This window comes from Polypterus senegalus, chromosome 7 (genome assembly GCF_016835505.1).
Source record: "Polypterus senegalus isolate Bchr_013 chromosome 7, ASM1683550v1, whole genome shotgun sequence".
NCBI classification, from domain to species: domain Eukaryota; kingdom Metazoa; phylum Chordata; class Cladistia; order Polypteriformes; family Polypteridae; genus Polypterus; species Polypterus senegalus.
In genome coordinates this window covers 82982360-83001016 of record NC_053160.1, presented here as the reverse complement: position 1 = coordinate 83001016, position 18657 = coordinate 82982360, and the positions used below count along the sequence as shown (strand labels likewise).

Genomic DNA, 18657 nt, shown 5'->3' with positions numbered 1-18657 from the left:
GCATGGATGGACCTACTTCATTTCCAAGCTTAAATTGTCATATAATGGCGGTACACTGCCTTGCCTAGCTCAACTTATTCCTTGAGGCATTCCAGCACAATAACCAAAAACTGAAATACAATTTTCTCTACAGTGAATGATAGAACTTTTGTGTCTAATATGCTTCCTCCACTTAGCTTATACATGAATAAAAGTTATTTGTGTTATATGTATCACAATCTCTTCTGTCTTTCACAAGAAAAATATTTGAACCAATAGTTGTTTTTCAGAACTCCTTACTCATCTAAATCCTGTACTTTACAACTACCTTCTTCTTCTTCTTCTTCTTTCGGCTGCTCCCGATAGGGGTTGCCACAGTGGATCATCTTGTTTCATATCTTCCTGTCCTCTGCATCTTACAACTACCTTATTATGTAGTATAAATCTGTCTTGCAGGGGCAATAAAGCAAGGCAATATTATCAGAAAATCTAGCATTAAATGGTTATCAGAAAATATGCAACAACACTACATGGGAATATGTCAATGTCACAAATGTATGATGTTTTATAGTCTACAAATCTTGCACAATATTATATACATAATACAGTAAGTGATGTATGTACATTAAAAAAATCTTAAGGACACAACATGAGCATTGCACAGTTGCCTTTGTATCACTTCAGTTTAATTAAATAATATATGATTTATGACAAACAAACAAACATTAAATTATAATTCTGAGAAACTGAATTTAAGTTTTCTCAAAACCATTACTACCATGAATAGGGCATTTTTCTGAACTATGAAAAAAAAAGTTTACAAACCACTAATTAATAAGAAAAAGAGAGACGTGAACCAATAAATATAAAGAATATCCTCTGGAAATTCATTAAATAAATATCTTGTAACTAAATAAACATAATTGAATGCAATTATTTTCATTCATATTACATATTTTATTTATATATAATTTTAACACATGCTTAATTAGTTTAGGCTATCCATTTTTCTAAGGAAATGCACAGATTTTCCCATCATTTTCTGAAACAAAGCTTTCATAAATCCATTTCCGGCTACAGCGGCACTCAGGCCCACACTTCTTTGATTGGCATTTTGGACAAGGATAAAAGCAGCCAGGACAGTGTCTGTTCAAGCAATCACAAAGATCTTCTCTGTTTGGAAGAAGCAGACCTTTTTCATCATATTTCATTTGGCTAGAACGAAAACTATACAAGACAGTTAATTAAATTAAAATGTATACTTTACAATTAATTTTGAATACTATTTAGCACATTTTCATTAAAGGAAAATTTGCCAATTGAATGGATTCAGCATTATTTTATAAAAGGCTTAATTCAAACAAGAACGTTGGGCGATATCTTGAGCACACCACAGAGTTTAAATGTGACTAGCAGACATATATTTAATCAGCCACCTGTGTGGTATGTCACTGCAAAAATACTCCCATACAGGTCTGTTAAGAACTTGGCATTAAGAGTGAAGAATACTTACAGATCCATTTATCTTTGTTGATGTTTTAAAAAGGCACAAATATATATTATTCATGGTGCTGTATACAATATGAAATTCTAAGGCTTGTATGCAGAAAACCTTAAATACATTTTTTGGTCCAGTGCCCACACTATACAAAAGAAAAATTTTAAAAATGGTTTTATTCAAAAGATTTCTTATTTTTATATATCGAGTGGCATCAGATAAGAAAAATAAATTCAAAGTAAACTTCCAGGATCAAAAACTATAAAAACTTTTCAAACTAAGGTGAAAGATGCTCAAAACTCACACTTGTAAGGATTTCTATTAGCACTTATATTCTTATAGTTTTCCCTGTTACAAATTGGAACACCACTGTTTTCTTTAGTAATTTGTCCCTTAGGTAAATTTTCTTTTTGTTAGACTTTAATGCTTCAAAAGTAGACTTTACAAGTTTAATTTCTGTGTGTATTTTTTAAATTTAACATCGTTATTCAAAGAAGATTTTAATTTTTTTACAATTATAGTAGTAATAAAAGGCTTTCTAAGGACCACCTTCCAGGACATACCACAATTCATGTCATGAAGACCTGCTTATAAATTCCAGCACATCACCATTAGTCCTTTGTTTGAAATTACGGATTTCAACAGATCTGAATGGTTAACAAGGGCTGGCTGAATACTTTAGGTGCTAATTTTCTGATATTGACTTATAACTTTCCACTTCTTAATCCAAGTCTCAGACTTAGCATTTTGGCTCTAGTTGAATTGTTGTGCTGTTGTTAATGTCTCTGAGCCATCTGGTTTTTGACAGCTATCCAATGTGGTATAGCTGTTCCACAGGTCCGAAAAAGTGGCAGTTTTTCATAAATAAATAAATAATTGGTTGAGCTCACACTGGGGAGTGTAGCAGGTTCAAATGATCTGTTGTGAAGATGCCTCATCTCTGGGTTGGAGCGAAGCGGTCAACTAACTGTACGTTGCCTTGTCGTCATGAGCGGGCGGTCTGATCAGCTCATTATCAGCCTGGGGCGGCAATCAAATGATCGCATTTGCCCTCATCCACCAAGCTCATCTTTTTGCATTATTGACCATGTTGGGTTCAAGACTCTCCCAAAGCTGATGTGGGAGAATGGAGTCGACCCACACCATCATATCCACAGCCTGGTTAGAAACTAGTTTGTTCTGGTTTCTGTCTTGAAAACAACACATAACTTCAGGTCTATTGATAACAAAATCTAGCAGTTGCTTGCTCTCATTTCTTCAGAAGCTAGTTGAAGGGGAGTCTGGAAATTAAAATGCAGAAATAGAGCATCTGTGCTGTGGACCAGATGGGCTGCTTCAAGTATTAATAGCTGGCATTGCATTCCAATGCTAGATGTATTTTTGTCTCCTCCTCAAAGTATATTTTACTTTTTATTTTCATCACAATTACAATAAAAAATTAGGAGATGTAGTAGCCAACTTGGAAAACAGTTAAATCATCAACCTGAACTAAAATGCAATCCAAAAGTCAAAATTCAAGAAAACTTTTGCAAAGTTCTTATTTTAATTTAGTTGCCCCTTTCTAACTCAAAAAAGTATTGGTGCTTGTCTTTTTCTGATAAGCATTCAGCTCTACATACACTCACCTAAAGGATTATTAGGAACACCTGTTCAATTTCTCATTAATGCAATTATCTAATCAACCAATCAATGGCAGTTGCTTCAATGCATTTGTGGGTGTGGTCCTGGTCAAGACAATCTCCTGAACTCCAAACTGAATGTCAGAATGGGAAAGAAAGGTGATTTAGGCAATTTTGAGCGTGGCATGGTTGTTGGTGCCAGATGGGCCGGTCTGAGTATTTCACAATCTGCTCAGTTGCTGGGATTTTCACGCTCAACCATTTCTAGGGTTTACAAAGAATGGTGTGAAAAGGGAAAAACATCCAGTATGCGGCAGTCCTGTGGGCGAAAATGCCTTGTTGATGCTAGAGGTCGGAGGAGAATGGGCCGACTGATTCAAGCTGATAGAAGAGCAACTTTGACTGAAATAACCACTCGTTACAACCGAGGTATGCAGCAAAGCATTTGTGAAGCCACAACACGCACAACCTTGAGGCAGAAGACCCCACCGGGTACCACTCATCTCCACTACAAATAGGAAAAAGAGGCTACAATTTGCACGAGCTCACCAAAATTGGACAGTTGAAGACTGGAAAAATGTTGCCTGGTCTGATGAGTCTCGATTTCTGTTGAGACATTCAAATGGTAGAGTCAGAATTTGGCGTAAACAGAATGAGAACATGGATCCATCATGCCTTGTTACCACTGTGCAGGCTGGTGGTGGTGGTGTAATGGTGTGGGGGATGTTTTCTTGGCACACTTTAGGCCCCTTAGTGCCAATTGGGCATCGTTTAAATGCCACGGGCTACCTGAGCATTGTTTCTGATCATGTCCATCCCTTCATGACCACCATGTACCCATCCTCTGATGGCTACTTCCAGCAGGATAATGCACCATGTCACAAAGCTCGAATCATTTCAAATTGGTTTCTTGAACATGACAATGAGTTCACTGTACTAAAATGGCCCCACAGTCACCAGATCTCAACCCAATAGAGCATGTTTGGGATGTGGTGGAACGGGAGCTTCGTGCCCTGGATGTGCATCCCACAAATCTCCATCAACTGCAAGATGCTATCCTATCAATATGGGCCAACATTTCTAAAGAATGCTTTCAGCACCTTGTTGAATCAATGCCACGTAGAATTAAGGCAGTTCTGAAGGCGAAAGGGGGTCAAACACCGTATTAGTATGGTGTTCCTAATAATCCTTTAGGTGAGTGTAGATAAATAAGGCATTCACATTTTAAAAGTATCACGTGGCCTCCATGTCATGACATCAGCAAAGGGCTTAACAAAAGTAAATAATATGGCTGTGGCCATACAATGGCAGCCATAAAATGGCATAAACTTAACACGAATAGAATATGGTATGCCTACATTTATTTTTAATACAGCAAGAAATACATGTGCAAACATTCCTGAAATGAAACAAAATAATACAAAGGTTACCAATATGTGTATTCATCTCAGATGATAGATTTTTTTTTTGTTTTTTTTTTTTATTGTTGTTGTTCTTCCTGATGCCAATTTGTAATTTTTAAAAGAAATAGACAAAGTCTCCAGAACCTCTGTTGAGGATGTTCTGCTCATCACAAGATTTATATGCAAAATGAACTCCATGGTTACAAGACATATAATGATTCTTCTCTGCTGTACTGGTACATTTAATAGACGGCTATTCATTTCCATGTCTGACTGCAAAGCAGCATTTCCATTACCAATTGTATTGGACTTTTTTTTAAAGCAATTCCTGCAGAATAGCAATGAAAAGTTCTCCAACAGTAGTTTTACAGCAGACATATTGTATTTGACAAGATCAATGGTCACCACTTTTTTCAAGCAAAATAGATTATCAAACAGAAAATGATTTATTATGCAAACAAACATATGCCTGCTTTATTCATACATGGTACAGTTAGATACACAAGTGAAAAGAAGCAAATTACAAAAAAAAAACAGGTATATTTAAGACTTACATTTTTCTCATCTTTGTGCAACAGGCTCTTTTTGAAAGTACTCTTTTCTCAGGTTTGAAATCTGCCAGTTGTGGACCAGGGTTTTGAAATTGTAGCCATTTTAGCTCCCGATCAACTTGCTTAGGCTTCTACAATGTCACAGAAAAGACATATTATTCAAAAATAATTAGCATAAGTAATCCTTATATTTGCTTATGATCCTAAATGTTTAATTATATAGACTTGAAAGGTCTGAGCTGCATCCTGCGCAAGACTAATGGAATATCAATTAATTGCAGTGCACACTTACAGACAGTCCCAGCTTCACTTGTACTACAAAAAAACTTTGAGTTGCCAGTGAGTACACTAAGTACATCAACATAATGTGAGAAGCAAGCAGAACACCTGGGGCCTCATGCATAACGCTGTGCATGGAATTCACAATAGAACATGGCGTACAAACAAAAACAGAAATGTGCGTATGCAGAATAAAATTCAGATGCATAAAACTGTGTGTAAGCAAAGTTCCATGCACGTCTCCTTTATAAATCCCAGTTATTGGGAATTTTAACACACATGCACACACCTACAGCCCTACCCTGACTCCTCCTAGAATTTTACATATTTGAATATGCAAATCAATATAAATAGCCCCTTCCATTCAGTGTTTTGTCAAAAGACAATTGTAAAAATAATTTTAAAAAAGAAGAATTTCACTGAATACAAAGTGGAGGTCCCACTCAGCAAAGTGGAGGCAAGCAAAACTGTACAATTTCGTGCTTAGGGAGTGGTATGAGCAACAAAATGTAATTGATGGAATAGAATTCAAATGTTCAAGTTCAGAAAGTCGCACAGTGGCTGAAATAAAAAAGAAGTGGTTAGATGTCAAAGTCAACCTGAATAGGCAAGTGTCATCATATGGAAGTGTATTCAGGCCATAGAAGGAAAAAAAACCCAAGGGACACAGTGAAGAAAAAAAGGTTTATGTTAAGATTAAAGTCAAAATGCTGACTTTAATCTTGAAATTTCCACTTTAATCTTGTTGTTTATTTTGTCTATAAAGTAGAATGTCAAAAACATCATCTTAAAATAAATGTTTGATTTACTAGATTTTCTCAAATTTAATTGTAACTAAAGTAGCACGTTAAATGCTTCTACTCTATGTGTTCCATGACCAGTTGTTAAAAAAGGCTTTCCCTTACACCAACAGGAGTGTGCAGACAGTAATTGTCACACAGAATACATAACATTCATGATATTACAGCTCTCTGAATGTTTTAGAATACTAGGATGTTTACTTGTTATCATTTTCTTGATGAAATGCTTTAAAGCATGTATTAAATATATGGGGGCACAGTGGGGCAGCAGTAGCAATGAGTGATAAGGATTAATGGAATATTTTATTGCAGCAGGACTGTGTTTGTCAAAAGTACCAACCCCTAATTCCTGTCCTTTCGTCTTCTTTCTCCCCATAACCAATCACCACAAAATAAGCATCTGTAATAATTGTAAAACCAGCTGTAAGCTTAGAATGCAGATTCTTCAAAACTTTTAAGGAACATTGAAAAATCTTCATTATACATGTTTAATTATTCTATTAATCAGATTATCCGTTCAGGGTTGTGCCAGTCCCAGCAAACACAGAGAGTGAGGCAGAAACAATGCCTGGACGGGGCACCAGCTCATCACTACCACTGTACCACAATTCCCCCACATGTTTAATTATTAACAGTATGCTTTATTTAAACAAAGTGATTTTATCTGTAAAATTTAATATACTTACTTTAATGCATTTCATCATAAAAATGATATCAAGTATACATCCTAGTATTCTAACAGCACACAGCTCCAAGAGGATAGCTCTTGCAAATCTAAATTGACTTAGAAGCCAGTCATAATCATCTGTAAATACGCACTCTCTTCTATTGAATTGAATTGACTTCCTTTATTGTCATTGTATGGTATAATGAAATTCAATATGCAACTCCTCCATAAACCTATAAAATGAAAAAAATACAATAAAAAACAAAGAAAAATATACAATATGAAAGCATAAGTACAATATACATGGAAATATAGTGCAGACAATGCAAATGGTTCATAAAGTGACTTGGGTTGTGCAATATTACAGTTATAGTGCAAGATTACAGTGAGGTAATTTTAATTGTAAGAACCAACAGTTATATCAGGAGCACTTAATGTACTGATTGAGTGCATTTATAGCTCTTGGGATGAAACTGTTTCTGAGCCCCAAGGTCTGTGCAGGAAAGGCTATGAAGTGTTTTCAGGATGGGAGAGGTTCAAATAGACTGTGGCATGAGTAAATGGAATCCATGCAGAAGCTGGTGGCCTTCCTTGAGGCTGCAGTGTGTGCTATTAATGTCCTCCCGGACTAGGAGCTGTATCCCTATAATCCTCTGCACTCTCAATACCAAATGCTGTAGAGCTATCGATCATCTACAGTGCAGCTGTGACACCAGAACCACACACAATAATACAATGGGTTAAAATACTCTCGACATGCACTGAGAGTAATAACACTAAGGCAGCTATAGTATTTGTAATAGTTTGGCCATTCCGTGCCCCATTATATTGTTACAGAATGATTAATATCATGTGCCTTAAATTTGTAAATGATATGCAATTAATTTTGTCTTTTTTTTTATTAAAGTTTGTCTCATGGATATAAATTTAAAAAAGAAAGGGAGGACACACAGAAACAGTAGCACTGCTTTGACGCTGGGTGCTTCCAGTTTGCAAAACCAAGCAGAAATGTATGTATGCATGGTGTAAGGCTGCTGTGAAAATGTATAAAAAGTAAACTTGGAATAAAGCCATGCACATCTCAAAGTGAGCATGGAAGCAACATTTTTGTGTGTATACACCATTTAGACATGAGGCCTCTGGAGATGGAGTGAAGATTCAAGAACAATAGATAGGCAATTAACTCGAGTAGGGATGACAACGTTATAATGCATCATTAAAAAAGAGAAACTGTTAGATTAACCAGAGACATTTTCTAATCAGATTTTACTACTTGAAAATGATATCACTATGAAAAACTGATTTCTTACCACTTCTTTCCTTTCTTGTGAGTAGCTCACACTGGACTCTTCACCATTTGTAGAATTAGAAGTCTTTATTGTTTTTAATCCACGGTTTCTCTTCCTGTACAACAGTGGCATTGTGTTCAGATTCCTAGATCATTCAAATATTTTCCAAGCTGTGTGTTACATATGTATATCGTTATAAAGAGCAGAGCTGCTAGTGTTATTTTCAAAGGTTTATTTAATATATTGGCAATGAACTGTTAACTCAGTCAAAAGAAGCAGTTCTTTTTATCATGATATATGAGCAGAGTGCATTACCTAAACATTTAGTAACCAAAAAAATGTCTAAAATACCTTCTCATAAATGTGCTTATTCAACAAAGCACATTTTTGTATTTTTTATGACCCAGTGGTACTTACTACTTGTTATCAAAAAATTTAAAATTTATTCAAAAATGTTTTCTGACTAACAGTACAAATACCCAACAACCGAAACTCTGAAAGTGCTGGGTGAGGCAGGAATAAAGAAAAGATAGCAGATGACTGTAGAAAGTGAACTAGTCACTCTATTTAAAAACAAGGGATATACACCAGATTATGTGGTTATGTTCAACCGGTGGCACATTACAAAACTTCTAGTTTGGAATGGATATCAGACTCAACAGCTACAGTTGTTAGATCTTGAGTATGTCAGGTTATACAATTGGGAGTTGCAGGGGATAATAAAATTACATCACTCCAAGCAGACATTTCAGCACACTTCCACATTTCTAAGTATTGTGAGCTTGCCTCATTCTGACAGTTAATACCATGCTTCCTGACAGCACTGGTGACTGTATGAAAGCTTTCAACCATGCAATCTTAGCCCTTTTATTTTCCTTTTTCCAATTCTGCCATGATATGAGAAACTGAAGACAATTTGTGGTCCAAAACACATGGTTTGTCTTTCCTCGGGACCGCATTGCACTTCCAAGTGATCGCTCCTTGGTCGTCAACTCTTGCTCACACACAAGTCTACCCCCCAATGTTGTCACGGTGAATCACAGACCTGCCTGATTGAGTTGCTGGGAATGTCAAAATATACAACTACAAGTCACAGTAGAGCTCCACCACTGCCCGAACTTTCTGAGATTATGTAAAGGAGGTCTGTAAATGACAATTGCTGGAAAAGTTATGAAGTGATAGAATAAGAGAACTTGTGAGGATAGATAACAGATAGAATGGGTTCATTAATGGTAAAGATATGTATGTGCAGTATTTATTGTGCTGGAACTTCAGGGGAACAGGCTACAATAACAACAACATTTATTTATATAGCACATTTTCATACAAAATGTAGCTCAAAGTGCTTTACATATTAAAGAATAGAAGAATAAAAGACACAGTAAGAAAATAAAATAAGTCAACATTAATTAACATAGAATAAGAGTAAGGTCCGATGGCCAGGGTGGACAGAAAAAACAAAAAAAAACTCCAGACAGATGGAGAAAAAATAAAATCTGTAGGGATTCCAGACCATGAGACCGCCCAGTCCCCTTTGGGCATTCTACCTAACATAAATAAAACAGTCCTCTTTGGTTTAGGGTTCTCACGGAAGGGCTTGATGATGATGGTCATGTAGACTTCTGGCTTTTAGTCCATCAATGTTGGAGCATCATGATACTTTGAGTAGATGGTGGTGGCGCAGGCCGCCACCACAAAGAAACCGGAAAAAGAAACAGAAGAGAGAGTAGGGGTCAGTACGGATTTTAGAGCCACCATGAATAGTTATTATGAAGAATTGAACATACAGAGTATCAGCATTAAGTTAAAGTGAGGTTATGAAAAGGCCATGTTAAAGTAATGTGTTTTCAGCAGTGTTTTAAAGTGCTGGTGAATTCATATTGGCAGGCTATTCCAGATTTTAGGTGCATAACAGCAGAAGACCGCCTCACCACTTCTTTTAAGTTTAGCTTTTGGAATTGTAAGGAGACACTCATTTGAGGATCTAAGGTTACGATTTGGACTATAGGGTGTCAGACATTCTGATATATAAGATGGAGCGAGATTATTTAAGGCTTTATAAACCATAAGCAGAATTTTAAAGTCAATTCTGAAAGACACAGGTAACCAGTGTAGTGACATCAAAACTGGAGAGATGTGCTTAGATTTTCTTTTCCTAGTTAGGATACTAGCAGCTGCATTCTGGACTCGTTGCAAATGATTTATGTCTTTTTTGGGAAGTCCTGAGAGGAGTGCATTACAGTAATCTGACTGAAAACAAAAATGTGAATTAATTTCTCAGCATCTTTCAATAATATAAGAGGTCTAACTTTTGCTATGTTTCTTAAGTGAAAAAATGCTGTCCTAGTGGTCTGATGAATATGCAATTTAAAATTCAGATTACAGTCAACGGTTACCCCTAAGTTTTTTACTTCCGTCTTAACTTTTAACCCTAATGCATCAAGTTTATTTCTGATAACCTCATTGAATCCATTTTTGCCAATCACTAAAATTTCAGTTTTCTCTTTATATAGCTTGAGAAAATTACTATTCATCCATTCAGAAATACCAGTAAGACATTGTGTTAGTGAATCGAGAGAGTCGGAGTCATCAGGTGCTATTGATAAGTACAGCTGTGTGTCATCAGCATACCTGTGGTAGCTCACGTTGTAACCTGAGATAATCTGACCTAACGGAAGCATGTAGATTGAGAAAAGCAGCGGACCCAGGATAGAGCCTTGTGGAACACCATATAGAATATCATGTGTCTTTGAGTTATGATTACCATAACTAACAAAGAATTTTCTACCTGCCAGGTAGGATTCAAACCAATTTAAGACACTGCCAGAGAGGCCCACCCATTGACTAAGGCGGTTTCTAAGAACATTATGATCAATGGTGTCAAATGCGGCACTCAGATCGAGGAGGATGAGAACAGATAAATGGCCTCTGTCTGCATTTACCCGCAAGTCATTTACTACTTTAACAAGTGCAATTTCTATGCTGTGATTTGTTCTGAAACCTGACTGAAATTTATCAAGAATAGCATGTTTATTGAGGTGGTCATTTAACTGCATAATGACTGCCTTCTCTAGAATTTTACTTAAGAATGCTAGAGAAAACATGAAAAACAAAATGATCCACTTATTGAATTCAGTCCCAAAGGATGGAATGTTTTGGAGTCTATACAAGTGGAAAGTTCTGAATAAGCTAGTAAGACTGTTATAAATGAAGTCTGAAGAATTGATAGCAATAGGGGGAACTGCATATGCAGAGACAGAAATGTTTAATGTGCATGTACAGTAAAATGTTCAGAATTTAGGTATATTTCTATTTACCATGAATGTTCATTGTTTACAATGATCTACAGCTCAGGGACCACATGGGATATCTTGTTGTGAAACGTACACCCATAGCAATTTATAACCAACATATTAATGGTACATATGCTTTCATGGTACTAGTGTGGGATACTATGTTCATTCTTTTCATGATGTCTTTACTATGGTACTGTAAGGATTTTTAAGAGCAGCAGAAAGACAAGCAAAGATAAGAGTAACAAAACCATCAGAGCCAAAATAATAATTTTTTTTTTTTGGATCACTTCGTATGATCTTTGGGGGTCAGACCACAGGGTGAGCTATTGTACAGTGCCCCAAAGCAATTTTCATCTTAAGGATCGATTCTCACAGCAAAGGGATTTGAACCAGCAACCTTCCAGATACCAGCGCAAATTCTTTTTGTTTTGACATGTTATTGAATTTATTAAAAGCAAATTCTTAGCCACAGAGTCACTGTTCTGCCTTGTATTAATAATACTAAAAAAACATCAAAAACAATAATCATAGTTCTTAGTCCGTATATTGAAGTTCAGACTGGTTATGCAAACATTCATCTTGTATATCATGGCTGCCATAGGACACATGGCATGTGCATCACATGCCTACCAACCACATAGCATCATAGTGACCAGATACACTAAATGACAAAGTTAATGAAATAAAAAAGGCAAAATGGCAGCACTCAAAGAAAGACATAAAACAAAATGGCAACACAATGGTGTCACAGAATTAACAGTATAAATTATACACAAATCACAATGATTGTGACAAAAGAAACTTAAAGAATATTAATCCCCACATGAATTAGTGGGTCCCTGACAGTTATATGCATAACTCTGATATTATGTTAATGGAAGCAGAACAGCTTATCAAGATGTATACAATATATATGACAATGGGTCCAAGGATCTCACCCCGATACCTAATGGCAGTCAAGGTGCCGTTGTGTAGCCTGTAGAGGTATGTGCGTCCCTCCATGGATATGCCTCCCCAGACCATCACTGTCTCACCACCAAAGCGGTCATGCTGAACAGTGTTACGTTCTCCACAGCTTCTCCAGACCCTTTCATGTCTGTCACATGTGCTCAGGGTGACCCTGCTCTCATCTGGAAAAAGCACAGGGCGGTAGGGGTGGACCTGCCAATTCTGGTATTCTATGGCAAATGCCAATCGAGCTCCGCAGTCCCGGGCATTGAGGACAGGGCCCACTAGAGGATGTCAGGACCTCAGGCCACCGTCATGAAATCTGTTTCTGATTGTTTGGTCAGAGATATTCACACCAGTGGCCTGCTGGAAGTCATTTTTGAGCTCTGGCAGTGCTCATCCTGTTCCTCCTTGCCCAAAGGAGCAGATACCGGTCCTGCTGATGGGTTAAGGACCTTTTACATCCCTGTCCAGTTCTCCTAGATTAACTGCCTGTACCCTGGAATCTCCTCCATGCCATTGAGACTGTGCTGGGTGACACAGCAAACCTTCTGGCAATGGCATGTGATGATGTGCCATCCTGGAGAAGTTGGACTACTTGTGCAACCTCTGTAGGTTCCAGGTATCACCACATGCTTACCAGTAGTGACATCGACTGTAGCCAAATGCAAAACTAGTGAAAAAACATTCAGAAAAGATGAGGAGGGAAAAATGTCAGTGGCCTCCACCTGTTAAACCATTCCTGTTTTGGGGGTCATCTCATCTGTTGCTCCTCTAGTGCACCTGTTGTTAATTTCATTAACACTAAACCAGCTGAAACTGATTAACAACCAGCCTGCTACTTAACTGACCAGATAAATAGCCCACAAGTTTCATTGACTTGATGCTATACTTGGATTAAAAAGTGTTCCTTTAATTTTTTGAGCAGTAATATATATATATATATATATATATATATATATATATATATATATATATATATATATATATATATATATATATATATATATAGTCTTTCATGTTTTCTAAAAATAATATACACTGCAATACTATTGGAATACCATAGAATAAGACCATAATGTGTTCTGTGATAGACATCAGTATCTGTTTCTTAAGTAAAAGAAAGTAAAATGAAGGCAAAGTAAGAATAAGGCAGTGCTGCTTCATAAACTAAAACGTTTCAGCGTAGCTGCCAGGTATGTAAATTTCTTGTAATAACAGCTCTCACAACATCTGATTTAAAGGTCATTACCTTTCAGAACCACATGAAAGCAATGACCATTTTACTCAAGGATTCTTTTATCAACAATAAAAACTGAAATTTTCATTTTTTCATTTTGTACCTCACACATAAAATCATAAAATGGCAGGGTTCACATACCAGATTTGTTCTTGTAAACACCGCTCTGTTGTGTTGGATTCTCTATGGAGAGGCTGTGATCTCTATTCCTCTTGGCCTTTTGGGTAAATTGCTTCCTGCCACCTGTTTTCATTGTAAATTCATTCATCAATTATGTCAATGATGATAAATTAAACAGAAGATAAGTAATCCAATCATCAGTTTCCCATAATCTCATTTTTTACATATATTGTATGGCACCAACATAATGAGTGAAATATTACTCTTATACTGTAATCTGTTTTATTTGAAATAGAGGGGAATTAGTTATTCAAATAGTTAAATCAATTAGCGTGATTAAGAGTTGGGTTCAATTAATTCACAAAAGATAAGTAAGATTATACAGTAAATTGTTAATGATATAACCCTGTTCTTGATGTAAATATAAGGTCCCTGTCTCTTCAATGGAACAGCCGCAGTCACTCTGGGCTTTCATAAGGAAACAAAACAATCAAGTTGTTAAAAAATTGTAATATACATTATTTGGAATGCAGTCACCCAATGACATAGTTTTATTGATTATTTATTCACTGGAACCATTTTATGTTATGTGAACATTTCCATGCATGAAAAGCACCCTACTTTTCCACAAAATGAGGTAATTCAACTGAAGATTCAGGTGGACTAAGTATATGTAAATCATGGAGAAAGAGAATTTGAAATCAGTTCAATTCTTTTTTCTCCTTAGCACAATCAAATATTTTAAATTACTTCTTCCTGTATTCAAATTCCATTCATCCATTCAGAACTAAGTGGAGTTGAAACCTTAGGTGGAAGACAGAAGCCTAAATACAGCAGGCAGATTCGTGCACACACCCACATGCACCTACATTGAGTCAATTTCAAAGGGGCATTTAACTTGGCTAGCAAGTGGGGAGAAACCAGACTTCCCCGAAAAGCTCTCATATCTGAACAAGGAGAATATGCTTATGGCCCTCTGAAATTGATATGGCTGGATACTAAAATCAACATCACCTGAAGAGACGCTTATTACAGTGTCACACCTCTAATTTATTCATTTACTGAACCTGCTAATCTAATTTAGGGTGGAGGGGAGTAGGAGCCTATCCTGGCAACATTCTTCTTTTTACATACAAGTAAATACAAACTTATATTTTTCTTTCTATTTTATATAGTTTACGGATTTTAAGGATTACATTATTTTGAATGAATCACGTGTCACTAAGGTATATAGTATGAACAAATTCTGCCTTCCCACACTCATTTATAAAGGGTCAATTTAGCCTCACCAACTAAGCTGTCTTTGTAATATAGGAGGTACTCAGAGGGAAAAAAAGAGAAACATGGACATAGAGAAAAAGAAAGAGAGCAGCCAGGGATTCATGACCTCCTGACCTGTGAGGCAGCAGCACTAACTACTGAAACAGCAAACTACAGTTCTTTATTTTATCACATAGTAGTGACATATTTCAGAATTTTTCTCAGTTTAATCTTTCATCTTTTCGGATCTCAACTTACTTTCACAGTACTTCCTTAAACATTGTTATTTTTATTTCTATTCTTAAATCAATTTGCCTGTTATGATATCTACTATTTTAAACAGTTTCATTGTATGCAGCAGGTGCCACGCGAGGAGTTGTGGTATTGCATGAGGAAGTCGAGAGTGGCAGGGAAATATGTAAGAGTTGTACAGGATATGTATGAAGGAAGTGTGTCCGTGGTGAGGTCTGCGGTAGGAGTGACGGATGCATTCAAGGTGGAGATGGAATTACATCAGGGATCGGCTCTGAGCCCTTTCTTATTTGCAAAGGTGATGGACACGTTGACAGACGAGATTAGACAGGAGTCCCCGTGGACTATGATGTTTGCTGATGACACTGTGATCTGTAGTGATAGTAGGGAGCAGGTTGAGGAGACCCTGGAGAGGTGGAGATATGCTCTAGAGAGGAAAGGAATGAAGGTCAGTAGGAACAAGACAGAATACATTTGTGTAAATGAGAGTGAGGTCAGTGGAATGGTGACGATGCAAGGAGCAGAGTTGGCAAAGGTGGATGAGTTTAAATACTTGGGATCAACAGTATAGAGTAATGGGATTGTGGAAGAAAGGTGAAAAAGAGAGTGGTCTCCTCTGTTACGAGGAGTTGGTCTCGTCCGTTAAGGGAGACAGACATCTGAAGCGGAGCTCCACTGCAGCGGCTTTATTTTTACTCTTATTTCTTATTATCCTGAGGTACCCTGTATTTAACCAACCCGACGAGTTTCTACTACAGTATATAAACATGAGTAACAAAAAAAGGGGTCAGAAAGAAATAAAAGAAACCTAAAACTACACCCAAGTCTAGACAGGCATCAAGCCCAAGTGCAAGGTATGGCCTTTCAGAAACACAGACTTCCCAGGACCCCGCTCCATTGCATCATCTCCAGTCGAGAGCGAAAATGGGAACAAAAGTGCAAGTGATACAGGTCACAATAGCTTGTCGATTCCAGAAGATCATTTGAAACTAGAGATGGCCTTGCAGTTCACACATTCATCTACTCCTTGCAAGCGAGAAGCATCGGCTGTAACGAGGGTTACCACTTCACCCACGGAGCACGAAAGCCGAAACAATTTGTCCGAACAGAAGGAAATGATCGCAACAGTGGCCATGGCCACAGCCATAAATGAGCTCAAGAAAGACATTTAGAAAAATATGAAGAAAGAAATAAATGGCTTGCTCAAGACAAACGAGAAGCTGCAGCTGGAGCTGCAAGAGATGCGGCAGGAATACAAAGACTTGGAAAAACGTATATATGATCGTTTTGATGCAGCCTTTAAAGGTATGCTGGGAAAAATTGAGAAACACATTCAGGAAAATGCGTCTAAACTGAGAGAACTTGCCGATCAGCTGGAAGACGTTAAGCAGATATTCACGACTCAAATTGAAACAGCGGAACATTTGGCATCTGCCACCGATGGAAAAGCTACAGCTGTGAATTCCGAATGCAAAAAACTCGGAGACAAACTTGCGGCTCTGGAAGATGGATGCAGAAAGAATAATATTAGAATCAAAGGTCTACCTGAGAATCGTGAAAGTCAAAACCCAGTGAAACTCGTAGCTGAACTATTCTTAAAAATAATTGGAGAGGACTTTAAATCAGATACCAAGATAGTGGCAGCTTATCGCATACTTGGATCAAATACCTCTAAACCTAGGACTCTAATTGTCCTCTTGAGAGATTACAATTTAAGCTTAATGTAATGGCACTTCTCAGACACAAACAAGAGATTATATTTGAAAATAACCACATTCGTATTTTCCCTGATTTCTCACCCTGAACAGCTGCTAAACATGCAGCTTTTTACAACATTAAACAGCGGTTACAAAAAGCCGATATCAGATACAGCTTCTTGTATCCTGCCAAACTGAAAGTGGATATTCAAGACAAAATTTACATCTTCTCCTCCACGGAGGAAGCAGAAAAGGAATTAAGAAAGCTGATCCCGACACTTTTTTGAAATATGATAGTGAGTCGGGTACCATAGTTATACTGTACATCCTTTTCTCTTCTCGGCCACTTTTTGTTTATGTTTTAATTACAATTACACACGTATGAGTGGAAGAAATTAAAGTAGTTTTTTTTTATTTTAAACTATTCGAAAGGAGACTGTTTATCATCATACCCTTGGATTATTGTTATTGTTATTATTGCATTAGGGTTTACTATGCTTATCCTAGGCCACTTTTTAACACCATTCCCTGGGTTTACTGTCTTAATATTTCAAGATTGTTGAAGATTATATTTTATGCTTATAGTATTTAGCCTTTATCAGCAATAGATATCTCTACTTTTTAATTCTCAAACGCCGCTGCTGGGGGGCTTGTTTTGTTTTGGACATGCTCATAGGTATGTCAGAGAGCTGGGACTTTATGAAGTGGGGTCCAGCCTCACATGGGGAGGCAAAATGGGGTGGGGGTGGGGGATAAGGGGGGGAGAGAAAAAGAGCAAGCTATATCTAATCTATCCTTTTAATCCTTATAATTATAACTTCCAATGAAACAATAGGCTGCATGGCAATAACTCATGGGAAAATTGTGAACTGGAATGTTAAAGACCTGAATCACGAATTAAAGAGAAAGAAAGTATTCTCTCGCCTAACAGGTCTAAACACTAAAATAGTATTTTTACAGGAGACCCACTTATTAAGCAAGGACTGGACTGGCAAAATGTTCCATTCCAGCTTTAGAAAACTAGAGGTGTGGGAATTCTTATACACAGAACAGTCTTGTTTGTAGCATCAGATGTAGTATCTGATCCTGAAGGGAGATATGTGATTGTCATGGGCAACTAATTTAACTGTAAAGCGATTTTGATAAATGTTTATGCACCCAAAGTCGATGATAGAGAATTCATGCAGAATGTGTTTGCATCTATTTCCAATGTGAACACTCATAAAATTATAATGGCTGGGGACTTTAATTGTGTTTTAAATCCTCTCTTAGACAGGTATCCTGTCACAGGAGGGATGACATCTAACACTGCAAAGACAATTACACAGTTTTTAACTGACCATAACTTATCAGACCCCTGGAGGTTTCTAAACCCAAACTCAAGAACATATTCCTTCTACTCACCAGTGCATCATTGCTACTCAAGAATTGATTATTTCTTTATAGATAATAATTTCTTGCCTACAATTAAATCTTGCAAGTACGATACTATTGTTATTTCCAACCATGCCCCTCTGATCTTGGAGCTAAAATCATTATGCCCCACATACTCATCTCACAGATGGAGTCTTAACCCACTTCTATTAGCAGACGAGAACTGTACAGAATTTATATCCAAACAAATCAGTTTCTTCCTAGAGACAAATACATCCTCAGAGGTCACTGCAGGAATACTCTGGGAAACTCTAAAGGCTTTATTAAGAGGACAGATTATTTCATATCTTTCTCACAGAAATAAATTAGCAACCAAAAAGGTATA

The 18657-nt window shown here is 37.0% G+C and overlaps 1 protein-coding gene across 1 annotated transcript; it reads right to left on the bottom strand.

Annotated features, from left to right (window-relative positions):
* Positions 1 to 980: 980 nt before the first annotated feature.
* Positions 981 to 13736, bottom strand: LOC120532160 (ARL14 effector protein-like). The gene is made up of 4 exons (XM_039758039.1): positions 13711 to 13736; positions 8107 to 8255; positions 5054 to 5181; positions 981 to 1206 (listed from the first exon to the last, which is right to left on the bottom strand). The coding sequence occupies exons 2-4, from the start codon at positions 8215 to 8217 to the stop codon at positions 990 to 992; spliced, it is 456 nt and encodes a 151-aa protein (XP_039613973.1). The 5' UTR covers positions 8218 to 8255; positions 13711 to 13736; the 3' UTR covers positions 981 to 989.
* Positions 13737 to 18657: the final 4921 nt, after the last annotated feature.